The sequence below is a fragment of the Lagopus muta genome, chromosome 11 (genome assembly GCF_023343835.1).
Source record: "Lagopus muta isolate bLagMut1 chromosome 11, bLagMut1 primary, whole genome shotgun sequence".
Classification (NCBI taxonomy): domain Eukaryota; kingdom Metazoa; phylum Chordata; class Aves; order Galliformes; family Phasianidae; genus Lagopus; species Lagopus muta.
In genome coordinates this window covers 8,102,649-8,127,886 of record NC_064443.1, presented here as the reverse complement: position 1 = coordinate 8,127,886, position 25,238 = coordinate 8,102,649, and the positions used below count along the sequence as shown (strand labels likewise).

At 34.0% G+C, this 25,238-nt stretch overlaps 1 protein-coding gene across 6 annotated transcripts in view; it reads left to right on the top strand.

The window, feature by feature from the left end:
- ERC2 (ELKS/RAB6-interacting/CAST family member 2) overlaps nucleotides 1-25,238 on the top strand; it is a 428,344-nt gene that overhangs the window by 166,550 nt on the left and 236,556 nt on the right. For 5 of the 6 annotated variants that reach the window (XR_007379214.1, XR_007379215.1, XR_007379216.1 and 2 more), the window contains exons 13-16: nucleotides 4,512-4,541; nucleotides 5,426-5,619; nucleotides 11,511-11,522; nucleotides 22,681-22,816. Coding sequence is in view for 3 of the 6 variants with exons in the window: in XM_048956930.1 (XP_048812887.1) it covers nucleotides 4,512-4,541; nucleotides 5,426-5,619; nucleotides 11,511-11,522; nucleotides 22,681-22,816 (372 nt within the window). In the remaining 3 variants the exon portion in view is untranslated. The remainder of the gene's footprint in view (nucleotides 1-4,511; nucleotides 4,542-5,425; nucleotides 5,620-11,510; nucleotides 11,523-22,680; nucleotides 22,817-25,238) is intronic. The other variant, XM_048956931.1, reaches the window with a different exon arrangement.

The window sequence follows — 25,238 nt, the reverse complement described above, 5'->3', positions numbered from 1 at the left end:
AAAGCATGAGGATCCATTACCTTACTGTGTTGTGCTCTTCCTCTGTGAAGCCTTGCAGAATACTTCCAATGGTCACTATGCTATATCTGTTATATCCAAATAAATGAGCTTTGTGGACTTCAAGGCCATGAAATATATTAAAAAATGCATATAATATTTCTTAAAAAATCCGAACATCCTAGCCTTTAGGTCCTCAACTTCTATGTTAGAGAAGCATGCAGTTAACTTTGTTTTATTTGGTTTTCTTTGCTTTTCACTTCCTCCTTCTGGAGTACTTTATTGGATCCTTCAAACTTAAATAACTTCTAATTTATTTAGTTTGCCTTAACTGACTGAATTGATTAGGCAAATAATAATATCTAGGAAGTAACTGGTAGTATTTTTAAAATCTGAATGGCTAAAATAGTTCATGTCAGTTTTACTCATGCAAGACTGTGTTCATTCAGCGTATGCAATTAAGAATATAGAAACGTATTTAACCCAAGAAATTGCTGAAATATATGATGATGAACACAAGCAGCAGTGCTTGACAAGCCAAATAACATTACTTGGGCTTGCTTAGCATTATTATTCTTGCTAAAGCCTGCTTTAGTTGCTCAGTATCTATCCTTTTGACTTCCTTGTGTTCCCTTTTCTGTTTGATGAAGAGCAGTAACCAAATATTTTTTCTGTAGAGAGTACTTCCTATTTTTTTCCAGCATCACAGGACAGAAATAATGATGCAACTGGATTGTAATAGCAATAAGAAAAGTTTAAATAGTAATCCTTTTTGGAATGATCATATATTTGGGATAGTACATATATGAGAACTTTTTTTTTTTTTTTTTAGCTTGTTAAATCATATGATAATCTGCATTAGAGAAGATATTGCCTTCACTGAAGTTAGTGGGAATATTACTGTTAATGTTGGTGGACTGGGAGTCCAGCTTTGGAGTCTATTACAGCTGAATTTTGTAGCTTATAACCATGCATTAGATATGCCACGACTTATGTATAGGAGAAGACTCCCACAAAATATATCGTAGTTACTCTTGCAGTTATCATCTAACAGTGTTTTGAATCCAGTCATAAATCGATTGTAAGTAGTATAACACCTTATATTATCTCCTCTACCATCCAGTACACAGGTGGTCAGACCTTTTCCCTTTGGAGGACAGAACCCTTCTTTTATGTATCATAGATAGCATCTGTCGTATTTATGTTCCTGTTCAAATCACTTGCACTCTTGTGCATGTCTTTTTGGACTGAAGTCTATTTTGTGTTGCATATTCTCTTGGTTTGCATATTTATTCCAGTTGTTATTTCAGGATTTGTTACTCTGCTGTATGGATCTTTTGTTATTTTCTAGTCTATTTGTGTGATTCCAAGTCAGCCAGTTTTAATTTTTTTTTCCTTCCTGGTTCTCAATTTCCTGTAGTACTAGTGAACAATTTTAGTATATCCTTGAAGCTGGTTTCCCTCAATAATTTTTTCTTATCTATCTTCTGAATTCTTATGTATATGTAACAGTCTACTTTTAACAGTGTAATAATGATCCGTTTATCCCTTAAAAGCACCTAGCACCTCCAAATGGAGTTGTGACTTCACTGAAGTCAATGGCAACATCATTTTCTTTGAAATCTACAAGTCTAAGATTTCATCTCTTCTTTTCTTTTCCTTTTTTTTTTTTTTTTTTTTTTTGTGTGTGTGTGTGTGATGGCATTTATGCCAGTTCCTGAAATTACCTTTTATTACTGCAGTTCATGATTCTTACTTAATAGAATGCTTCCTCACTGTTTTTTTTTTTTAATGCTCTGTTGTTTAAACATGTCAGAGAAATATCAGTCAGTCGATCTCTATTAATTCATGCAATAATATAGCTTTTTAAATGGTGAAGATGCAGAAAAGGTGCAAATCCTGCTTACTCTATACTGTATTCACCTGTGTGAACAGGCTGTTGAAAAAAATTGGGCGTATGGTCTTTCATGGTTTTTTGAAAGGTGAACATTTAAAATAGCCAATTAATTCTTGTGAAAAGTTGACTATAATAAGATACATAACTGCTTTTGTTCTGTAATGAAAATAAGATGACATACCTTGTGTAGGGGCCTAATGAACTTTCCTCTCAACAGTAAAAACTTATTTTTCCATACGCTTCATGAGAGCAATATCATATCAAAAGTTTAAGTACTTGTAGAATCTGCTTCAAATTCCTTCAGTGAGCCCAGAAGTTGAATATAAAAATACTGAAATTTTAAGCAGACTAAAAAAAAAAAAAAAAGTTGAAAAAAGTGACTAATTATTTTTAGCTCATTACTGAAAGTAATAAAATTTGAAGGATCTGACAAAGTAATTTCTTGCATGTAATTTTTTTTTTTAATTTAATAACCCAGTTGATTTCTGTGTATGCCTGTGTCTATCTAAAATAAAATGCAGTATCTGTCCATCCATTTCTGTTATGCAGAATAATGCATGCATGGTTGCACCATAAAATTATAATATTCATGTTACATGTTTGTGACAAAGTGCTATGGTGTTTCTGTAGGAAATTTGTTGTTTACATACAGAACTGTTTCTTTACTTTTAAAGTATTTGATTACTGTAACAATTAGTGAAATTATTAGTGATTACTTATTTTTATCAATTTGATAAAAATAATATACAACACAGTCACAATGCTGACAGAAAAAACACCTTAAATTTAGTGTGCTAATTTGAAACTCAGGATTGCACTTCCTATGCCTACTCTGCACACAGGAGCATTATCACACAGATAGAGAGATCAACTGCTCTGCTGCTGAAAGGTGCCCACAATACCAATTACTCCTCCTCATAAAAACAAAAGGTATTCTCCCAAGAAAACAGTGCCAGGAGAAAACTGGGGACAAAAATGGAAAAAGGATAGAGAGGAGAACAGCTAGAAGTGGAGATTTTCTAATGTATGTGATAACCATGCATGATTAAGAATGATCCAAGCCCTTCTCTCACACTTAGTCTGCAAAATAGGCAAAGGAATCTGCCCTGCTGGGTTTGGGAGCAGTGTCTTGCAAGTAAACTATGTTTGGGATCTTTGTAAGTAACTCTATTCCTTTATTCTGGTAATGTCAGATTAATTGTATTTTGTTCTCTGCTCTTTGTCAGCATCACAAGGGTTTCCTTTAAGGGAAAGGTCCTTTTCAGTAATGTTTGATGTTCTTGCTGTCCAACAAATATGGAATGCTTTAAGCACCAGTGAAAGCATAAGAATTGAAAATATTTCTGCAACTTAGTATTTATTTCCCTAGCACATTATTATGCAAGACTTAACAGAATATAATTTATATATTTATCAGGTTTCATTTTAGTTATGAGGTATGCAGTTGACAATTTATTCAGTACATTTTGGAGCTGCTGTGTGACAGGAATTTTGTGTCACAGTTGAACATTTGACACTTTTGCATTGGTGACATTATCGTTTTTGATAATGTCACCAATGCAAAATGTTATATCATTTTTGCCTAATTATATACTTTCATCATCCAAAGTCCAGTGGGGCAACAAATAGTTATTAAAAAAAAAAAAAAAAAAAGTAAAAAGAGAGGCTTTTCTATCTATTCTATATTGCTTCTGTCTTGGAATGAAGCTTGTTTGGAGGCACGTGGGGCAAAACGTTGGGCTGCTGCTAACTGTTCTTGTATGCTAAAGTGAAGAAAAGAAATGCTAGAGGCAGAAAGGTGGATGTTCTGCATGTTTATGAAATGATGGACCCAAGGCCATCAAATAAGAGAGTGATACATTGAAAGAAACAGGAAGAGTCAGCATAAGATAAGCCAAAGGTCATTATTAAGCGGGAAGATATACGAGGGTAGAAAAGAAACTGTTGCCCTCACCCAAACAGTGAAATTGAAATATTCTGTGGATATTACCTTGAAATGATCTCTGTATTAAGAAACTCCGGAATCTTCACAGAATTCAGGGCTGGAGCATGTAATTGTTATCCTAAACAGAACATTTGAAGAGCAAGGCCATTAAGTTTTGTAGGAGTCTCATGGTCTTTCTGTTGACATACTTTGTTAACTAAATATTTATTCTGAATAAGAATCTTACAGTGAGGTTAAAATGTAAAATCCTTCTCTTATTATCCTCATGCTTAAATGATATGTTACATGCAAAACTCCTAAGTTTCTTCCCACTATTTTCATTTTTCTGTTATATTAAAGCCAGACCTGTTCTTTATTTATACAAAAAATTCTAGCCATTGCAAAGAATGTGAATCTTGTAATAGCTGTAGTTTATATTGATTCTTTCTAAAACATGCACGTTCAATTTTGATTTGCATTTCTTCCCTTGCTTGCTTGCATAGTCTATTGTCTGAAATTAAGAAGATAATTACATCCACATCTTCGATGAGTAATAAGATAGTTGGAGGTCTTTCAGTTCTAAATGCCCTGAGTTTCTGTAAAATTCTCTTATAAAAAAATGTTATCTGAATTTTCTATGTTTAGTGTGCACTGCATTAAACTACTTGTTTTTTCCTTGCCTGCTCTTTCAAGATGCCAATTAGGAATAATGGGAAGCAAGGGGTAGGCTAAGCATTGCAGTGCATTGTTGTTTTTCCATCTGTCTGTGATTATTCCAGTCAAGAGTTTAAAGCACTTGATGCCTGATCATGCTCCCATTGAAGTTTAATTGGGTTTTTGCCATTAGGTTTGATGGGAGTAAGATCGGACTCTGCAGTGTTGTATTCATTTCGTTTGTTCTTGTCTGTGAAACTGCCACCCATCCATGCATGTGTTTGCCAGGTTTGTGCCATTTTCACCAATAAGCTTGTTCTTCTGATGTTTCAGGTTAAGTATTAATGATGGGGAAAGAAAAAAAGGATTACTGGATAAAAAGTCAGATAAAAGAAGCCTCATAGTTTATCAATTTGTCTTTTATAGACAGCACCACTTACAATAAATTTCTTCCTTTTAGATTATTAGTATTAAACTGTGTTTGAAACATCTGGTGACACAGTGACACAGATTACAATGTGTACATATATTTCTGTACATACACATGGATGAAGTGTATATGTACGGAGAAAGAGATCATATTTGGAAGACTTAAAGTGATTCAAGTAATTGACAGTTTTGTTTTGTTCTTTTTTTTAAGTAAAAAGCCCGGCCCTCAAAGTATGGTCATGTTGATAAGTAAAACACCCAAACATTCTGTTTAATAACTAACCTCCCTTTCAGGATGAAGCCTTGTTAAGATAGAATTTAAAAGTAATTTTAGACTGCAGGGAGCTTCGAGTTCCTTTTTACAAGGCTTATGTAGGAAAATGTTATCTGACAGAAATACCCATAATCCTTTTTAATGAAAACTAAACTCCAAGACTGAAAATGAGAACTCTTACAATGACTTAAGTTATTGTCATCCTTTTTTTTTTTTTTTTTCTTTGTTTTTTTAAATACTGATTCTGAAGGCTCATGAGGCTGAAGAGGAGGCACGGATGAATCCAGAATTTGCAGACAGAATGAAACAGCTTGACAAGGAGGCATCATACTATAGAGAAGAATGTGGCAAAGCTCAGGCTGAGGTTGACAGACTTCTAGAAATTCTCAAGGAAGTAGAGAATGAGAAGAATGACAAAGATAAGAAAATTGCTGAGTTAGAAAGGTAATTCTTGTATTATTTGTCTACCATTGAGTGGCATTTTTATTTACTTGGTCTCCACTACCAATGAGAGAAGTTGATGATAGAATGTGCAGGTTTTTCTAATAACAGAATTTTGTGATATCTTGTAAAACTGTATGAGAAATGAAAAAGATTTTGATACTTGAAAATCACATCTGTCTGCTGGTTTTGGAATGATTTAAAGTTGTCACTATTTTGTAGTCTTCATAAAAGGAACGTATATAGGAAATTTACAGTGACAGTCATGCTGGAAAACCATGTTAGGGGAACAGCTTTTTCTTTCTAGTAATGGGTAAATCAAAGCTGTCCACAGAAATGTTTCTTCAGTGTGAAAAGAATTGCTAGTTCTCAGACGTACTAAAAAGCATTGGTAAGTATTTCTGCTCCTGGCTGTTCGTATTTCTCAGTGGCTCTGTGGTCGTTTTTTTTCTCTTGTTGACCAGGTGTTTGTTTTCTTATTTCTGGGACAGTTATATGGTCATTCCTTAGTGTTGGCAGGAGAGTTCAGAGCTCAATTTGTCTTGCGCATTTGGAATTAAATAACTGTTGGAAGATTCTCACATAGAATAACTGGCAAGTTATTTGACTGACGAGAAATTTCTGTGTCTCTGATTTCTTGTTCCCTTTCTGTACCCTTTCTTGTTCCCTTTTCTTAGACACTGTTAGGTAAATGAAAGAAGAATTTGCATATTTTTGAACATTTTACTGATTAACTAGTTGCCAGTCTAGTGATTAGATAGGAAGAACAGGGCTTCTTGATGCAAAATAGGAGATTTAAGGAATCTCATGATTATTGCTGTTGTTCCAGTCAGGACATAGCATAACTCTGTCATGTTAGAGAGGATTGTCATGATACCTGGAAAGATCTGTTGGAAATATTGTTTACCCTGGGGGAAAGATAACAGCCAGCTTGGAAAGGAAGCTGCATAGAATATCTCTTACTGATGATGACTTATCAGCCTTCACAGTTCTGTTGCCAGAACTCATCTTTCTCTACAGAATTTGGCAGAGATTTGTTGTAATAATAATAAAAAGAATGGAATACAACTATTAATCAATTTGTCATGAGAATTAAGACCTCAAATTTAAGGTGAAGATTTGTGCTTGAAATGCAGCTGATTGTTTACATGACAATGGCTTTAGTTAGCACTTACCTCTCTCACCATATCAGAAGGGGTTTAGAATGCTCCAGTATTTGCATGGATTTAAATTTGTAAAGTATATGATGGAGAAAGCTATTAAAGAGGAATTGTCACTTATGCACAATGAACGAGTTATGCCTAAATTCTCCAATATCCTAAAACACCATATTAGAAAAATATAACACAATTAATGAATCTATGTGGGCATGAAATTTCTGCTTATTTCATTCACTGCTGCATGTACTTGTAGGGACAATTGCACAGCTAGATTTCTAACGTAGTAAGACCAAGTGGGAGCAAGCTGGTGGAGATGGATAGTGTATTCTTTACAGGAGCAGTAACTGATACCCACACTGGGCTCTAAAACATTCTGAATTATTATGTGACACTAGATGCAATAGTAGGCATGCTAAACTTTATTCCAAGAAAATAATCTTAAGAGATTTATTGAGTAGCAATCACATATTTGCTAAATGGTTGAATATTAAAGTGGTAGTTGAGATTAAATAATAAACATAATAAAGCAATGAAATTTATAATCTATTTTTTAGTAGTTATTATTATTATTATTATTATTATTATTATTATTATTATTATTATTATTATTAAAGAGATAAAGAATCCATGGCAATTCATGCTTTTATCTGAATTAAATTTAGAATTATCCACTGATTAAAAAGAAACATGGGGACTACTATTACTATGGCTTTGTTAGCGTGCCACCTCTTCCTGTCTGAGAAACCTGCAGTGGGTTCTGTAACTTCCTTCTCTTCTCTCTTTCTTCGATAGCACTTTCAACAGTGGCATTTTGGGATGCAAGTTTTGTATTATAGATCAGGGTCAATACTGAACTACTTTTTTACAGAGAAATTTGGTGCCACTGAGTAAGCACATACTTTCTCAAGAGGTTATGCAGCATCTGGAATATGATCAAGAAGTTAAGCTTTGCTATGAACCTTTAAGTGCTTCTCTAATGCTAACAATAAGATATCTTTGATATGACGAGCCAAAGAAGGAAGTATATTGTTATATTTTATGCTTTAAGATTTCCTTGTGAGTTCTATTAATTGGAAATCACTTTCTCATTTGATTTAAATTATAGAACAGCTTCCAAGATTAATTCTAAATTCTTAGAGTATATATTATTGTAAAACAGAAAAATGATGAACATAGAAATTATTTATTGTTGATTGCAACAACAGAAGTTAAATCTTTATTGCTACTTTCCAGTGTGTGTGTAAGCACAAAATGGTTGACTGGTACAGCAAGCCTAGCAAACTGCCACCAGTATAGAGGTCTAATAGGGAAATATTTTTAGATAGTGGGCATAACTGCTTGTAGTAATCAGGGTCACTTGAGTTTCTCTACAGTTTAAATTCTGTTCCCTCCCTCTTCCTCAGTTTTGATTAAATATTGGCCGAAGATCTAACTCTATATATAGCCGTGCCACCTGTTGGCATCCCTAGAAAGGGAACTTTGATGCTAAATTCCCATTGTAGGGGGCTAGGTAGAGTGTAAATTACTATAACATTTTATGAAATGTGCTACTATTTTTTCTGCTTGTACCGACTACATGCTTGGCTCATTATTGAAGGGAAAAGGCGGAGCCAGAGCTCAGTTTACTCCCTTTGTGTGAATAAGGTATTGTGAAAATGACTGCCACTTGAACAGAAGCATATTTTAAAAATGTTCACTTCTCCTTGTCATGCTGTTTTTTAATTCAAATAACTCGTGTGTTGCTAGTTTTTTCTCTTTCTCTGTTTTCATTCTCAGGAACATCATATCTTCAACATTTCTCCTAATTTCATATGCAAGACTTGTCTGGTGTTCTGTAGGAAAATTAATTTTCTTCTGTAACATATTTGTTGATTGATGGCTTGCTGGAATCCATGTTCACTACTATGCTACCATCTTTAGATTTCAACATAATTGCAACATAAATTCTTGATATTTATAAACATAAACTCCCAAGAGAACTGTAATCTAGAGTACTTCAAATGATATCTTCTCAATATTTGATGTATCCACTCATAAATTCATTAGCATTATGGCATGCTCATAAATTCAGTTCATCTGAAAAATAGAAATATGTTTCTGATGATGTTATCATTTACAAATAGGAATGAAAACAAGATCAATTACTTCTAAACAGAAAAGTTGAACATGTATGAGTGTCAAATACTGAAAAGCAAAATTATCTCCTTCAATATATGGGGAATTAAATTTATAATGCTATTTGTCAAGTGAACATTATTAATAATACTGAAGAAGATTTTATCCTTATGGTAATTCTCTTGGTTTTAACATGACTTTTGAACTCAGAAGCTATCACACTTCTGAGTTCCATCACTTAAGATTCATGATTCATGCTGTTCTTCATACGTACAAGCTTGTTGGTCTATTTTCCCAACTACTACGTATATACAAACATATTTTGTGTTTTCATAACTTACCATTACTACGTAGAACCTTGCTCCAACAATAGCCACTTCCTTGATATCTTCTATTACATCTTTCATCATTTATTTGTTTATAATGAGACTAGATTAAAATAAAATGCAGTATATTGTGGATTAATGTACTTTTAGTAAACTTAGCATGTTGTCTTTCTTTGGTTTCATTTATTAAGGAAATGTGGTATATTTTTTTTGCATAATGTAAATAAAACCAAGCAAGATAGTGATTAACTTAAATGTTAATGCAAAGGGTCTAGCCAAAACAAGATAACTGCAGCTGAGAAGGAACAGTCGGGATGGAATGTGTGTATTGTTTAATGCTTTATTAGCAGTGGTAGAATGAAAGGTATTATTGTTTATGACATGTACTGGGGAGTTTAAATAAGGAAATGAATTTAAGTGAAATGTAATAGTATAATATGCCTGACTGAAGTTATGACCAGTAAAATTGCTCACTGTAAAATAAGGATAATACTTGATGCAGTTTAGGAAGAGAAAGATTGAATAAATTTGCTTCTGGCAGTGTTGTCGTGAGCCATCTAAATAATGAAGCAGACATCTAAACAATGAGGTGTAAATCCTGGTATGTCAGAGCAAATGTTTGCAGTAATGATAGGAAAGTATTAATGTCATTGAGCACTAGCAAGATCCCATATGGAAGACTGCTGAATACCTGCCATCAGTCACATTCCGGAAGGTTGAATTCAAACTGGAAACAGGTGCAGCTGAGGGCTCATGGGATAGTTAGGCGAATGGAGTGCTCGTGTCACAGGGGGTCTATACTCAAATGTTGTTTCTGTAGCAAAACAAAGGTTCAGTAAGGATGTGTGCTCTCAACAAATAAATACGAAGGGGTAAAAGCTGCAGTGATAAAGGAATGATTTAAATAAAAGAAGAGTAAAATTCATTGAAAATAAAGAATCCATTAATAAGTTTAGAATTGAAAAAGAATGAAGGGAAAACACATCTTCTAATTCTCAGAGGAAGGAAGGCTCTGAAACAGCTTTCTAAATAAATCAAAGGGAATGAGAAACCTAACTGGTTTTAAGGTGCAACTTGATACATGTATGAATCAGATTATAATATATGGCCTGCGACTACACACATGATTTCAGTCCTCTGAACCAGCATATTTATGATAGTCTTGTGCTCTTGCAAGAGTAGCATGCTGTTAGCAAGCTGTGTGCATGACATGTCTCTGTTAACTTTACCTTATTTAACATTCCACAGATATCTATGCAAAGTAGATATCTATGCAAATGTGCTACTTATATTAAATGTAATTTCTTCGGGGACGAGAATAATAACTGAGTGCTCTGAGAATGCAAGAAATGCAGGTATGTCCTCTGGGTCTGCATTGTGCCCAGTCCGAAGGATTGGGAGAAAACAAAACAATGTTCTATGGGCACATGGATGAAAAATAACTGAAGAGGCTGCCTTTGCTCATAGAACACAATGCTGTAAATAAAATTCCAGGCTGTTCTCTGGACTTTATTTTAAAAAAGCATCGTATGGGATGATAAATTCTGTGTAGAAAAGTAATGTGTGAGGAAGGAAAGAACTGGATTAATAATTGCTTTCTCAAACAGGATCATATTTAAGCACACCTTGCTTACAATTGCTTTGAGTACCCTTACCAGAAAGGCCAGACTACCTATCAAACAGCAACGCTCAGTGCAGGATGCAGTGGTCTTTTAGTTTTAGTCATCCATGGAGCAGTGACAGAGTTTGGGCAGCCATCATCTCAGATCACTTTTTAGGTACTGCACTTTGTGACCTCAATAAGATCTTTGAAGAAGCTGCCAGATTGTTTCGCTGTTATGCCTTTTATAAGTAGATGTGATGAATGTAGGTCATCAAACTCCTCTTGGCTCAAAAAAGGCTTCATGATGTATGATGAAACGTTTACCAATGAACAGCTAATTTGTTTGCTACATGATGGTGCATGTATACATCAGGGTGGTTATAAATACAGATATTTGTGGACTGTGTTTGACAGTCCAGAAATGACAAGGTGCCATTTGCTTTAAAATATCAGTTGTGCTGAGTATACAGCAAGCATGTGCTGTACAGAAAATTTATTTTACTTTCCTTTTTGCTTTCCTTTTCCTTTCCTTTTTTTACTTTTTTTTTTTTTCTTTTAAATAAAATCTGCTAATATAACATCTTGTTATATTTTTAAAGAACTAATGTGTTCCTCCCTATATTCTCTTTTGCTGTCTCTCTCCCTATCTGTTTTTCTCCAAACTGCTGCTTTCATCCCTACTCCAACCAGCTTGACTTCCAGGTCAGTATTTTCTGCTCTCCTATTTGATTGCTCCTTCCACAACCAAGGTTTTCATTGATGCTCAGTTTATTTGGTCATTTTGATACCACATTAGTAACCTTTGTTTGAATTTTTTGTTTTTTGTTTTTCATGCTTTGCACTGTTATGAAGTTTTTGGTCATTCCACATCTAGATCAGAAACTTCACAGTAAATGAATGCTTTTGCCAAAAGCTTGTAAGAAAAATGCATTTATTAACAACATATCCAATTTGTATGTTGTGTAAAGAGTTTTTTCTTCTACTTTTATTATTTTTATTTAGGAGTTCAACATTGGGAGTAACTTTTTGATAGGTAACCTAACAAGAAATAATTGAGTAATAACAATACTATGCAGAGAGATATATGCTTATAATTAGAGACATATTTTACTGTCATCACTTAAACTATTAAACTATTATTGCAAACATCATATGAGAGTTTGGAGTGGTTTGGCTGCTGATTCAGAAACATTTAGCTATTTGTTTTGGCCAGATTCTGGATGAGTACATAATTGCAATGAATGTGTGTATATGTGAACATTTTGTATACTGTTTTTATATGCTTCATGTTCTTGTCAGATACAAGCTTTATTTTCTTCAGTGTTCTAGATAAGTTTCATTAACATTTGTGCTCCTGCACTATTTTTGAGGAATTTTAAAGAATTTGGTAATGTTCTCAAGTCCTGAACAGGTCATCTTCTCCTGCAAAGTCTTTCTGTTGAGTTCGATCTTGTCTGCTTTACCACTCCTTTCCCACATTATGCAGAGTTCTTCCACAATACAGTGCACCCCTGAAATGTTGCTCACTAATTTAAACAGTACTTCAAGAGCTGTCGTGAGATCTTGAGAAATTGAGATCTGATCTATTAAAAATGATTTTTTAAAATATCAAAATATGATTGTATTTGTTTTTCAATTTGAGAGAATATGAATGTTGTTTAAGGGATTTTTGTGATTAATTATTTCTGCCAGACAAAATTGCTGGTTCTGCAGGGACAACTATTACTACTTGTGTTTTTGGAGGCAAAATAGGTGCCACACTGAAGCAATGTCATAATGATCTGAGTACTAAGAAAGCTTAAAACCAGGCTTCAAACGTTTGAAATAATGAGCATATCAAACAATGAATCAGAGGCTGAATGTATTTTTATTAGCTGAAATCTAAAGAATGAAAATATTTTGCTGTTGCTGGTACTATACATAGCATAGGTTCTTAACGATAAATGTTAATGGTCTGATTTTGTTTATTAATATCAAAATATGACATGGCTAAGGTATAGATAAGTCTTGTTTTCTTTACTGAAGTTGCTCTCCTTGAGGACAAACAAACCTGATTTTCAATCATTTTTGAAGTAGGAGGTGTGTACTTTTTCGCAGATCAGTTGGATTAGAATATGAGTAAGGATGTATGCTGCAAAGACCTTCCAGGTAGATCTCAGGTACCAAAGTTTTGCATTTGGTGCTACAGTTCCACACATTGTGTTGCCATGCAGCACATTTGTCTGGAATCTTGGCAAATCTCCAACATGTCTTTATAATGTGTTTAGATCTGAAGTTTACAGATCTTTTATGGAAATACATACATTTTGCATCGTTCTCTGTTTGTATAGAAGTGGAGCTCAACAGTTAGGAGTTTCTATATCTTGATTTCAAAACCGAGTACGGTCCATGTTTCCCAATTCAGACACATAAGAAAAGGTTCTGATGTGAATGTTTTTGAACCATACAGCCAAAGATGGCTCATAATTAAAACACTGATGAGACTATTTTTCGTGGTGTGCTTTTGTGCGTATTGCAATGGCAACTTACTTTCTTACTGGAAAGTTCTGTTTCTGAAATTTGAGTCCTATCTATTGCAATAATGAATAGGATGAACACTTTATTGTGCTTCACTACAAGAGCACTTTAACATGTTTGAATAAACCTTATTGCACCTAAATTATAAAAATACTGAAACAGTTTTTCAACATCTTTATTTCTGCCAGAAAACAATTAGATGAATTTACTCTAGTTCTGGCTATGATGAAGGTGCTGGCTAAATGACTACTATGGCACTTCTGTCAGTACATATTCAAAACTTTATTGAAAATCTCCCTATCCCAAAGGAGTTTAAAGAAAGTTATTATGTTAGGCAGTTGACATTATGATTGATTTCACCTGAATTCAATGATTGGTATGCAGAAACCTTTGTTCAGCACTGGGAGGTGCAATTTTTGTTATATTTTGTTGACTTAAAAAAACAATTGACCTTGCTGAAGCAAATCCTGCCAATTTCCATCCCTGTAGTCATTCATACGTGCTAGTATATGATTAAAATTTACTGTAGTATTGCAGTGAAGTCTTAAACTGTTGCAGCTTGAAACACTGTTAAGGTCAAAACTCAATTTTAATAGATTTATTAATCTCTTTAATTTCTGATAATCAGTATATTCTTAACTGTCATTTTATTAATGATTGGAAAGGTTAGAAAAATGCTGTAGCTCTTTTATAACTTGATGAGCTATTGATACTGCTGGCAAAGAAGATAAAATACGTTGACGTAAAATAATGTATGTATTTTAATATAAAAATCTACTTATGCTATAAGAGAATCTCAACACAAAAATCAATCAAATGACTTTTTTTTTCATTTAGTTTACAGCAAGTTGTGTACTCCTCACACTTTTCTGCCTGTAGATAAACAGGAGATGGTATTGTGCTGGAAATTTTCCCACTGGCTTCTAATATTGGCCTTCTGTGGAAAACTAAAGCTCCATTAGATGTGCAAGGCAAGGTTTAACAGAGCTTTAAATTTAACTTACAAGCCTTCTGCAGTTTTGTCAAATGTCAGTTTGATGATTCCAAGGGCAGAACTATATGTTGTTCACAGATAATTTCCCTGGAGAAATTGAGATAATGTACCAATGAAAACTGAGAGAATCTGTGATACATAGTACTCTTCTGAGAGTGGTTATTCTAAGTGAGAAACATAGCTGTTATGTTGGAAACTGGCAGATTGATGTCATGTCTTTTTGTTTTAGTCTGTTTGCTTCATATACAGAATCAACATTTTCATACTGTTTGCATTTTAACATTTAAGCACATTGAAAGAAATTAAAATTTGATAAGAGATATTTATGTTTATCTGATTATGTTCTTGAATTTCTGTGTGCTTGCATTTAATTTTATTTAAGAAATAGTAGCGTAGAACTTTTAAATAATTGGAATTCCTTCTTTTAAAAGAACAGAGTAAACAATCATAGGCTATGAAATAAGATTAGTTGATAGAGTTGAAGAAAGTTAATAAGACTGCACACTAGTTTTGGCAAGGAGGAAGATCCACAGCAGGTATTTATTTACTTTTTGAATACATCAGCCACACACCACTGCCACGGGAAGCTCAGTGGCTGCCTGGATGCAATGCTATAAGGATTCCCTGTGTGGAACAGAGGGATGTGATGTATGTGAAGAATCATGTGAGATAATACGACTTACCCTCAAAAAGCTGTCACTGGAAAGAGACGGGGTGCTAAATTTAAGAATAGGGCTGTTAATGAAGCCTCCTATTCTAGTCACAGTTTGCTTCCATAATGCAAGAGCAATGTTAATGGGCAGTATATGAGTGGATAGAAATGCTCTGAATGGAATTACAACGAGGGGAAGTTATTACTAACTTCCAAACAAGTCAAAACAAGTAATCGTATAATAGAATTCTGAAGACTTGACTGCAAAAGCACAGAAAGATTGGATGATAAAGTCTAAATGGACCCTGAGAACTGCTAGGTTGAGCCAGGAGTTGCAGTGAAAAGATTTGATTTAGAAGGAAATTGCAGCAGAGGAGGTTTGATTCTGATTGCTGTCAAGCTCAACATGCTGTGGAGGGTTTGCATAAAATAAATAAACATTGCCTGATGAGGCAGTGGGAATACTGAAAAACATCAAACATCAGAGAGCAAACTATTTTCAGTTACTGGTTACAGCTATAACTGATGATATCAATTATTAAAATAGCTGAGTAAGCAATTAAAAAATTTAAATCAGATCAAATATTCTTCTTATCTAGTGTCCTGTCATCAGGTTTTTCTTTTATTTTTTAAAGAACATAAGAAGCAACTGCAGATATCCTTGATAGACAAGAGATGTGTGGCAGATGAGTTTTCTGGTACAGATTTCACACATGTTCGTTTCAAGTGTCATGCACTAAGAATGTGCTGAGAGAGACAGTAGTGCAGTGCATGGCATTGAGGTTTCAGTGGTTGCAGAGTAGATGTGTGTTGAAACAAAGTGATACGAACTATAGTTCAGAAACAGGATTTCAGTAGGTCTTTTTCATTCATGCATGATTCTCATGTGAGTATTTCTAATATCTCTCCAGTGGTTTGCAGGCAACTTTCCTAAACAGAGATTTTGGAAATATTTCTAGATTGGATGTTAGGTAAACCTTTCCTCCCACGTGTTTTGCCTTTGAGGTGAGAAATGTTTCAGTGACTTGTGTGACACTTGCTTTACTTCTAGCAGGCAGAATTGGTTCTGTCACAGCAGCCATATGTTCTCATGGTACTTCAGAAGGCAAAGTAATTGTTAAACTGAAGCACTGCAATAATAATCTGTGGGTTAGAAATCTTAAGACAGCACACAAACATTTGACATCATGAAATTTTAAGAAGAGGCCTATAGATTTGCTGAGGGCTGCAGATTTGCTCCTTTGAAACTGAAATAGTGTGTAGTACACTGGTAAATGGAGCTAAGAATATAATGAAAACATTATATATGCTAAAATTTATTTACCTTGCTAACTGGCAATTCTGGGCATTACAGAATTTTTGCATTCAATCTGAGAATTAGCGATGTAGGAACCAAATCATTTGGAGAGTTTTAAGTAATTGTTTGTTTTGGGTGATCTTTAAAATTCATTGTTTTTGTTGGTCATTTTGTTTTTACTCCTTTATATGAATACATAAAGTGCATGGCTTCTCAGTTCTCCTGGGGGTAGGAGTATGAGCAGCAACGTGAAATTTGCCATAATCTCAGCTTGAGGTGAATGATAAAAAGAAGACCAAACATTCTTCTTCAGTAAGAGAAGACAAAATTAATGTGTATTAATGTGTGATTGCCTTGTCTCTGAGGTGTGTAGCAGATCAGGATTCTTTGGTATTGAAAAAATATACTCAGTTTGGCCAAAGTTAATCAGAGAGTATTGTCTTTCTGCTTGACATGTTGCTTGTGTCAAAGTGATTAACTTCTGCAAGGCTGAAATGATTGTTTTTGCATTATTTTTAAATTTTTTTTTTATCATCAAGACAATTTGTAACAAAAAGAAAGTAAGGAAGGTGTATGGGAACTGTTGAGTCATGGCCTGAACTACTGATTGATCACCTGAGGCGAGGACTGGGTAGCTGTGGGAGCACAGGTGAAGGCAGTTTACCTCCTAGACCCCATGTAAGGGTTGACTGCCACTGCGGAAAGATCTTTCTGGAGATTGTTTCTTTTTGGAGTTTTCCACTGTGAGCCTAGAATCTTCTGATATAGGTAATCATTTCTTCCTTGTTTCTTTTTCACCACAATAATCTTTCCAACTTCAACACCTGTAAAGTACCATCCTAACCGCACTTCTCTTCCAACTGTACAGAAGGTTAAGCATAAGGGAAAAAAAATTGAAAATGTTTTATATACTAGTAAGCATCTGGATTGTACAATCTGAATTTAAAAAAAGACTTGAAAATTTTTGTAAATGCAAATTTCAACACAGGGAAGCATTGATTTTTTTTAATTTATTAGCAGATGATACATCTTAAGGTGATTTAAAAAGTTCTTTGGAAAAAAAAAAGCCAGTTATTTGGAGCAAGTTATGTTTTCTTAGTCATATCAAAACTTCATCCTCTCCTGAATATGTTTTCTTATCATGATGGTACCTGTTTTCCCCAGACTATCTATCTATGTATATAAATCCATCTATGGGGTCTAAGTGAATAAGCAGAGCCCTTGCATACTTATGCTAGGAATGTGACTGTCAGAAAATCTCTTGATGCCTCTTGTGATCTTGTGATCTTTACTGTCTGCTAGATGCCTTTTTTTTTTTTTTTTTTTTTAATAGATCAGTAGTAGTAAATAAATAAATTTGCATTCCAGGAAAATACCAGAAACACTACTTAATAGTGCTCATTACGTTAGTGGAAGTTCTGTCTTTCAGTTAAGTTGAATCTGAGTTTTAAGGAGTTTTCATGACACTAATTCCCATACTAAATTGTTTTAGTCTATACTTACTAATCAAATAGGAATCTATGTAGTCTCAATTTTTTAAGACAGTAAGAACTGAACTCTTGGAAATGGGCTCTGCTGAGCCTTACTGAGGTAATGTACGAGTAGTTCTGCATGGTCGTTCACGCAGGCAGGATTTACAGCATTGGGTCTTTTGCGTGCTACTGAGTCCCAGAATGCCTTGTAATGTGATAACCTACAATTTGTCATACATGAATCCTTTGTGAAGGTCTAGCATATAGGATGAAGGTTAAATGTGTGCTGTTAAAAAAAAGAACATAGTATTTTCAAGTATTGATGCTAAGATACTTTCTAATGCACACCTAGAACAATAGGTGAAAATGTCTGTTTGAAATGTGTTTATTGTATTACATTTTAAACCAGATTTTTCAGACTTCAGTATTTGGTATAAATTACTTGCTTTGACTAAAGTGCTATTTTAAAAAAAAAAAAAAAAAAAAAAAAAAAAAAAATTACGAAACTTTTTTATTTCTGTAGAAAATATTCTACTATTTCCTTGCCAAATTTATTGTATTCTGTGATTTTTTTTTTCATTTTTCTTTCATTAAGATTATAAAGAAGAAAAGCGCTGTTAATATAATATTCTATCTATGTATTATACTAGTTAATTGAATATTTTGTAAAATTAAGACTGAGGTGCACATATTCCTGGCATGCTGGAGAATTTTTTGGTTGACTTTCAGACAACTGGTCCCATTGTAATGCTGTTTAACGTTATGACAGTTATTACAGAGACGGGTTGCTTCAGAAAATGTTATAGACTTTGCTCTTAGGGGTATTTCACATGTCTGCATTTTTTGGATGCTTTAGGAAAAAAAAGTCTTTATGAAATAGAGTAAAGGCTATACTGAGCATGTAACACTTGGTTTTGGCTGACATTACGTACTTTTTTGGCCAAGGTATCCAGGTGGTTAATTAAAGCTGGGAATTTAATGAAATAGCGTGACTTTCTATAGTCAAGAGAGATGAAAGTATTTGACTGTAGATGACAGTTATGCACTACTGTGAAATGAGGTCTGAAAGATACTTGCATACGGGCAGAAACTAAATGTTAATATTTGTTTTACAAAGCTGGAATAAAGTAATTAAATAAACTGTAGTCTGACCTGTGAGATCATTTTGTATCTTGTTCCACAAGAACCAGACCAAAAAAAAAAAAAAAAAAAAAAAAAAGGATGTGGTTAAATGTAGTCATTACAATTACTGAAAAAAAACCATATATGTTTGACCTGGAAAATACTTTGATCTAATGAACTAGAAACATCTGAAAATTTTTATAATGGCCAAAGAAATATATACTCTAGATTATTCTTATTAATTTATAAGCAGACAGATTTAAATCTTTTACACTAGAATTTTTGTTGCCAAACTCTCAGATTTAGTGGCCATTTATTTGTATGTATATTTACTCCCAATTTTGCTTGTCAGTTTATCTAGTTTCCATTAATAGCCAGGGTAAACTTTTTTGGTAGAGTTAGAGTTGTGTATTTCTATAATGTTCCTACACTGTATTAAAAAATAATAATAATAATAATAAAAAAAAAAAAAAAACAACTGTTAAACTCATGACTCTCCTAAGGATGCATTTCTCTGCATCCCTTTGCCATGAAGCAAAGCATCTATGTTGGGATGCTCCACTCCTGAAAATGTCCAAAGCCAGGTTGGGCAGGCTTTGGGAAACCTGATCCTAGAGGACAGTGTTGGAACTAAGTGATTTTTAAGGTGACTCTTGCAATTCAAACCAATCTGTGATCTGAGCGGTGGGAGTCCATTTTCTCACCATTCATTTTAGCTCATCCACCAGGAGGGGATTTCCTAGAATTGTCGCTGCATGACAGCAGTGAAATACAACCAAGCAGAAAAGAAAGCAGGAGCTAAGAGATGAATGAGTATCTACTGAATCAGCTGCTATACTTGAGAAGTACCGTAACATGAATTCAAGTTTATAAAAAAACTTATCAGTTAATTGTTTGGAAATTAAGATCATTTCTGTTCTTGGTCTGAGTTTGGTTTACTTGAATGCTTTTCAGTTGGCAGGACTGTCTTATTAGAATCACTCATTTGATATTTTTCCCATCATATCTGAACATTGACATTCTTGCTGTATCTAGACTATTCTGTGTCTGAAATCCTGGGCATTTAAAAGCGTATTGAAAATACAATCTTAAGCCTTCTGAAACTCTGGAGTTTCTGTCCATGCACTGTGCAGATGCTGCACACCTGTGGAGAATGTTCCCTTGTATGTACAGTGAGCTCATCACAAAACATTTCATTGCTTATGGGTTTTTTTTTCCTGAGTATATGTTCCATAAAGTGAGGGCACTGCACTGCGTTCTCTCTTCCATGTGCCAGTCCTACGAACTCTGTAAAGCCATCTGAAAGCAATGCAATTAAAATCTAGAGGGAAATGCGTTGTCTTAATTCTGTGTTGAACTCCTCCTATACCCTTACGGGAGATGTAAGAGAAAATTACACAACTAGGCTTTTAAACTGTAACATTTATTTAGTTTCCATGTGCACATGATCAGTTGAGGAAGAAAGAATATGATATGGCTTTCATTTATTTTCTGCTCTTTGGGGTTTTGCATATCACAGGCACCAGGTGCTTTTCTTTGAAGATTCACAGTGTTCATGTTTTGCTGTGGCATTAGAAACTGAAATAGGAAGTTGAGAGAGGGAAAGGCGATGAAAGAAACTGTTGGCATAGGCATAAAATTCAACTTCTTGCAGAGATGAAATGTGAATTTATCATTGATTCAGCAATAGATTGGAAATTGTTTTGTATTGTAAGAGCACAATCATACTAACAGCAAAAGTTTCTGCCAAACATCGTGTATATACAAAGTTCTGAAGAATACATTTTTTCTATTATTCACTTTATTTTTCTGCTGATTAGGTCTATATTTACAATTATTCTTCATGGACTCTTCTAGCTTAGAAGAAAGTTGTTTCCTAAGAGTCTTGTTATCTGGCAAAGAATATGTCTAAGGGAAAGAGTCTCCGGTGTATAGCTTGTAGCATAGACAACTATTTATGCTAATTATCTTTTTGTGTCATAGAATCATAGAATGGCCAGGGTTACTTTTGGATACTTTTAAAATCAAATAGAAACATTTGAAGTGTTAGTTAATTTAGTAGCACTGTACTGTGCTCAGAAAAGTTCAGTATTTTTCCCCCCAGGTTTGTGCTGAAACTTTCAAAAAATGAAATGACTTGGGAAATTGAAGGGTGCACTTGTAGCTTTATATTCACTATATATGAATGTCTTATTATGCTGTGTGGTTCTGTTCTATATTTTGTTAATTTCTCTGTTAATAATTATGAGTTTGTTAAACCATTTTCTTCCATTCTGGAGATCTCAGAGAAAAGCAGCACTTCTGTGTTCTCTGTTCTTCTGTGTTGGAAATTCTTTGCTATGAAATCAAATTCCATAGAGTATTTTCACACATGTATGTTTCAGTCACATTGTGTAGCTTAAGTTGCCACAAGTAGACAAGTAATGAAAAGTACATTTTTGTATTTAAGTGGGGAGAAATTGTATTATTCTGGGCTTCTGCATGTAAAGGTATGGAGGCCATATTCCAGGTTTTCTGGAATTTTCTTGGCAGAAAAAAATTGATTTTCAGATTATTTGTCTGCAGACTGCATCCCGTGTTGAGGTCATATAAGAATCAATTTCACAGATGTTTCACAAAGCTCAATTTGGTTTCAGCATCCCTGATCATAAAGAATTATGATGATTCCCATAGCAGTTCTTGATTGAAATTTATTAAACCATTTAAGGTAGCAAAGATTTTTGTTATTAGAATCAATTGTACCTGCTTTTTGTGTTGTTTTTTTTTTTTTTCTCCATAAGGAGCTTGAAGATACTGGTACTTTGGTACCATGGCAATATTTACTAATTAAACATTCATCATAAATTTTAAAGTTTAAATAATTCTTGAAAGAACCAGCAGTAGGACAAAGAAACAAGTGATAGAACTGAACATAAAATGGCCTTGCTTCTTTAGCATAATGAAAGCAATGGAAGAAATATGTCCTATAACTTTGTTTTTTACTGAAAGCTCTAACATGGAAGCAACAGAAATGTTTTCAGTGGTCCTTCTGGGTGTTGAATAATATTCTCTTAATTTGCCAAAATAGGATTAGTGAGTAGATCTCATTAGGAATTTGCACATGACTTTATTTTTAAATAGATAAAAGAGAACAAATTCCTTAAAGTCAAAGAAAGTTGAGAAAATAATTTAAGAATCCAAGCAGGTAGAAAATATTACTGCAAGGATATTTTTCCAGTTCCTGCCAGGCAGGATTGGCTTGTCCTCTTTCTTAAAAAGATTTATGCCACATACTACAGTCGGAAAAGCTTTTCGTGGATTAATGAATAAGACCCAGAGAAAAATATAATTGAACTTCTAAGTAAATTAACAAAATATTTTTTTACTTGAGAACAATCTTAACAGAAAATATGTGATGGTGATAAAGTTTGTTTCATTTTCACAAGAAGTTATTTATAAACTCGTTAATCTTATGTTATTAGACTTCAAATTACTAAAAAACGATTTAAAAAAGGATTGTTTTGTAATCTTCCTCTGCTGCAACAGTTTTTCAGAAAGCCCCTCTGTGTATTTGTGTGCAAATGATGAGAAAGGAATGATGTGGGTGACAGTAATTGCTTTACTGCTATATACTCTGATGACATCAAAGCTGTTTCATTTTCATTATGACAGACTGGGAACAAGGTAAAGTTTGTTTAAATCTGACACTAGGAGTACATCCATAAGTTGATGAATTAATGCCCTGTGTCATAGTCTTAAGTTGGTTTATAGTGAAAAAATGTCACTGCAGTCATCAGTAGTAATGCATATGTACATACAATTCTTAGACACATGAAGGACCAAAACAAGAAGGTTGCCAATCTGAAGCACAATCAGCAACTGGAGAAAAAAAAGAATGCACAGCTGTTGGAAGAAGTTCGTAGACGAGAGGACAATATGACAGACAACTCTCAACATTTACAAGTGAGTTTTTAATCTATTAATTATTTTTATTCTTTAATTGTGTTTTAGAATCTTGAAAGAAAGTGTCCTTCTGTTTCTTCTTGAGTATCTAACAATTCTTTCTGCAAAGAACTGGTCGTTTCCTTCTCTCCTACCAGAGGATACACTAATGACCAGTTGTACCCATGAAATATTTAGCGTTTAGGGTAAGGAAAAAAGAGAATAGCACTTGAAACCTTCTCCTCACAAGGTTTATATTTTTCTTACTTTATAGGCAAGAAAGCAAGTCATTCTAGCTTGTTTTGAGGAGACACAAAAAATAGAAGGATAATTATGCTTTCTGTATTTTACAAACCGTAACATGCTGGCTGGTTACATTATAGTGTGGTTATGAGTCTTCAGGATGTTTGTATATCAAATAGTAGCACGCTCTGAATTTTATTTATTTTTATAAGGTGAACATTTACATACCCAAGTGATTAAGTCTGCAAAATACAGACTTGTTTTTCCAAGAGCATTGAACTGTACAACAAATTCTACGGTGTTTTGCTGTGTGGAGATTCAAAGCAAAAACTTTTGAGACCCATGATCTCCTTCCTGTTCTCAGTTACTAGATGTGGCTCTTCACATTAAATTCAAATGTCTGCAATTCTGTATCAGCAAGGCTATCATCATCTAGTTGTGTACTCAGATAATTTAACAAATGGGATTTGATCTAACTATGCATGTGTAGTGGGGTAAAAAGGTGAGTATAGACCATCGGAGAGGGCAGTGGTGAACTGAGAATCTTCACATAAGATTACTCCTATCTTATGCACTTCAAGTGAACGTAGAAAAGCCCTGGAAATAGTATGGATGTCTTGACTGACAAACCCTTTTTTATTACATTACTTCATCAGCAACTTTTTTTAAAATTTTTTTACAATATTCTTTTTCCACGTTTTTGAAACTTGCTCTAGGAGGATTTCTACACTTTGTAAGTTATTAGAATTTAGGTATTCAAACTGAACAATAATTAGCTGATGTGGTTTAAGTGATGCATTACTTACTAGGGAATTTATATTGAAGACCACAAAATGAGTTTGATGCTTTACTCAAAAACTGCTGAGAGCTAACAATAAAAACATATGAAGAGAAGTACTGAGTTCTGTCAAAAACAGCAATGTCTCTGTACCATTTGTTTATAGGTAAGTCTAATATGCAGTGCAATATATCATTTTTGGCTTGATCTGGTTAATATAATGGGTTTCTGGAAAATTTCTAATAGATGGAATTTGACCCTCACATGCTTCCTGCAGTACTGTATTTCTCATGTGTTCCTGTATGCAAAACTTGTGGAGGAATTAACACTACACCTTTCTGCAGGCTTGTGTTGGTGAAACTGTAGTGATAGAATCAAGTTCAGGAAATAATGCATGATTATACTATGCACTGGTGTAATGTTTTCATACTTTGTAATCTTAGTCTTACATACTGCTGCATTACAATGCATTCTACTACACGTGATTTAATAATAAAACCTTGTGAACTATTTGGACTGATAAATTATATCAAAATGAAATTTCAGTGTTGAGCAGCTACTTGTAATTAGTGTGGATCAGCAGTGAGAATATCTTTAGAGTTGTATCTTTTTATTAATATTTTGCAAATCAGTCAGAGCAGTGTGATCACTAGAGGATAAAAGTCCTATGGTTTTTGATGTAACTGCTAAACTTGAAGTATTCAAGTCATGAAATATGGGAAGGAGTCTACCAAATAGAAGCAGCGTGGCTGCAGTCTAAATTTACAAAGAAAAAGCTTATGTAGTACATAGCTTCCCTGTGCCACTCGCTTTCTTTTGACCACTAACAACAGTTTATGAAAGACAGTTACCTAAGAACTCTCATATCTCTGTTACTATGCCTTAAAATGTTAATGTTTTAATATTGTGTACTCTAACTTACTATTTTCAGTAATGTAAGCGTATATTTGCTGTGTTTTCTGAGCTGCTGTAAAAGTGAGGAGGGGAGGACTCCAGCTGCTACTGCCTATCAGTAGGTGCTTTGCATTCCCCAGCTTGTCCTCCAGTAGCTGTAAGAAGGAGCAGGGGGAAATGAGCTCAAGTCAATTAGCCTTGGTATACAAAGGAATTTTTCATAAGTTGTTTTCTTGGACTTTTTTAAAAGCAAATAACAGACCTCTTTTATGTTGTTTAAGGAGTATCTCTTGAAATATTTAAAAAGTGTTTTTTAAAATACAGATTTGTGTTTTTAAAATAATTGACGAAAGGCACAATTGGACTTCATTATGATTTTGATTGGTGTATGGAGCTTGTCATTTCAGGGCAGTTTTGATGTGAGCCTTCTGTATCTGGTCACAATAAAACTAGTTAAAATATTTGGCATAAGGTAGAGGTTTTCTCCTAACACAGGTAGAAACAAGTGCCTGGTTGCCAGGATGGAAC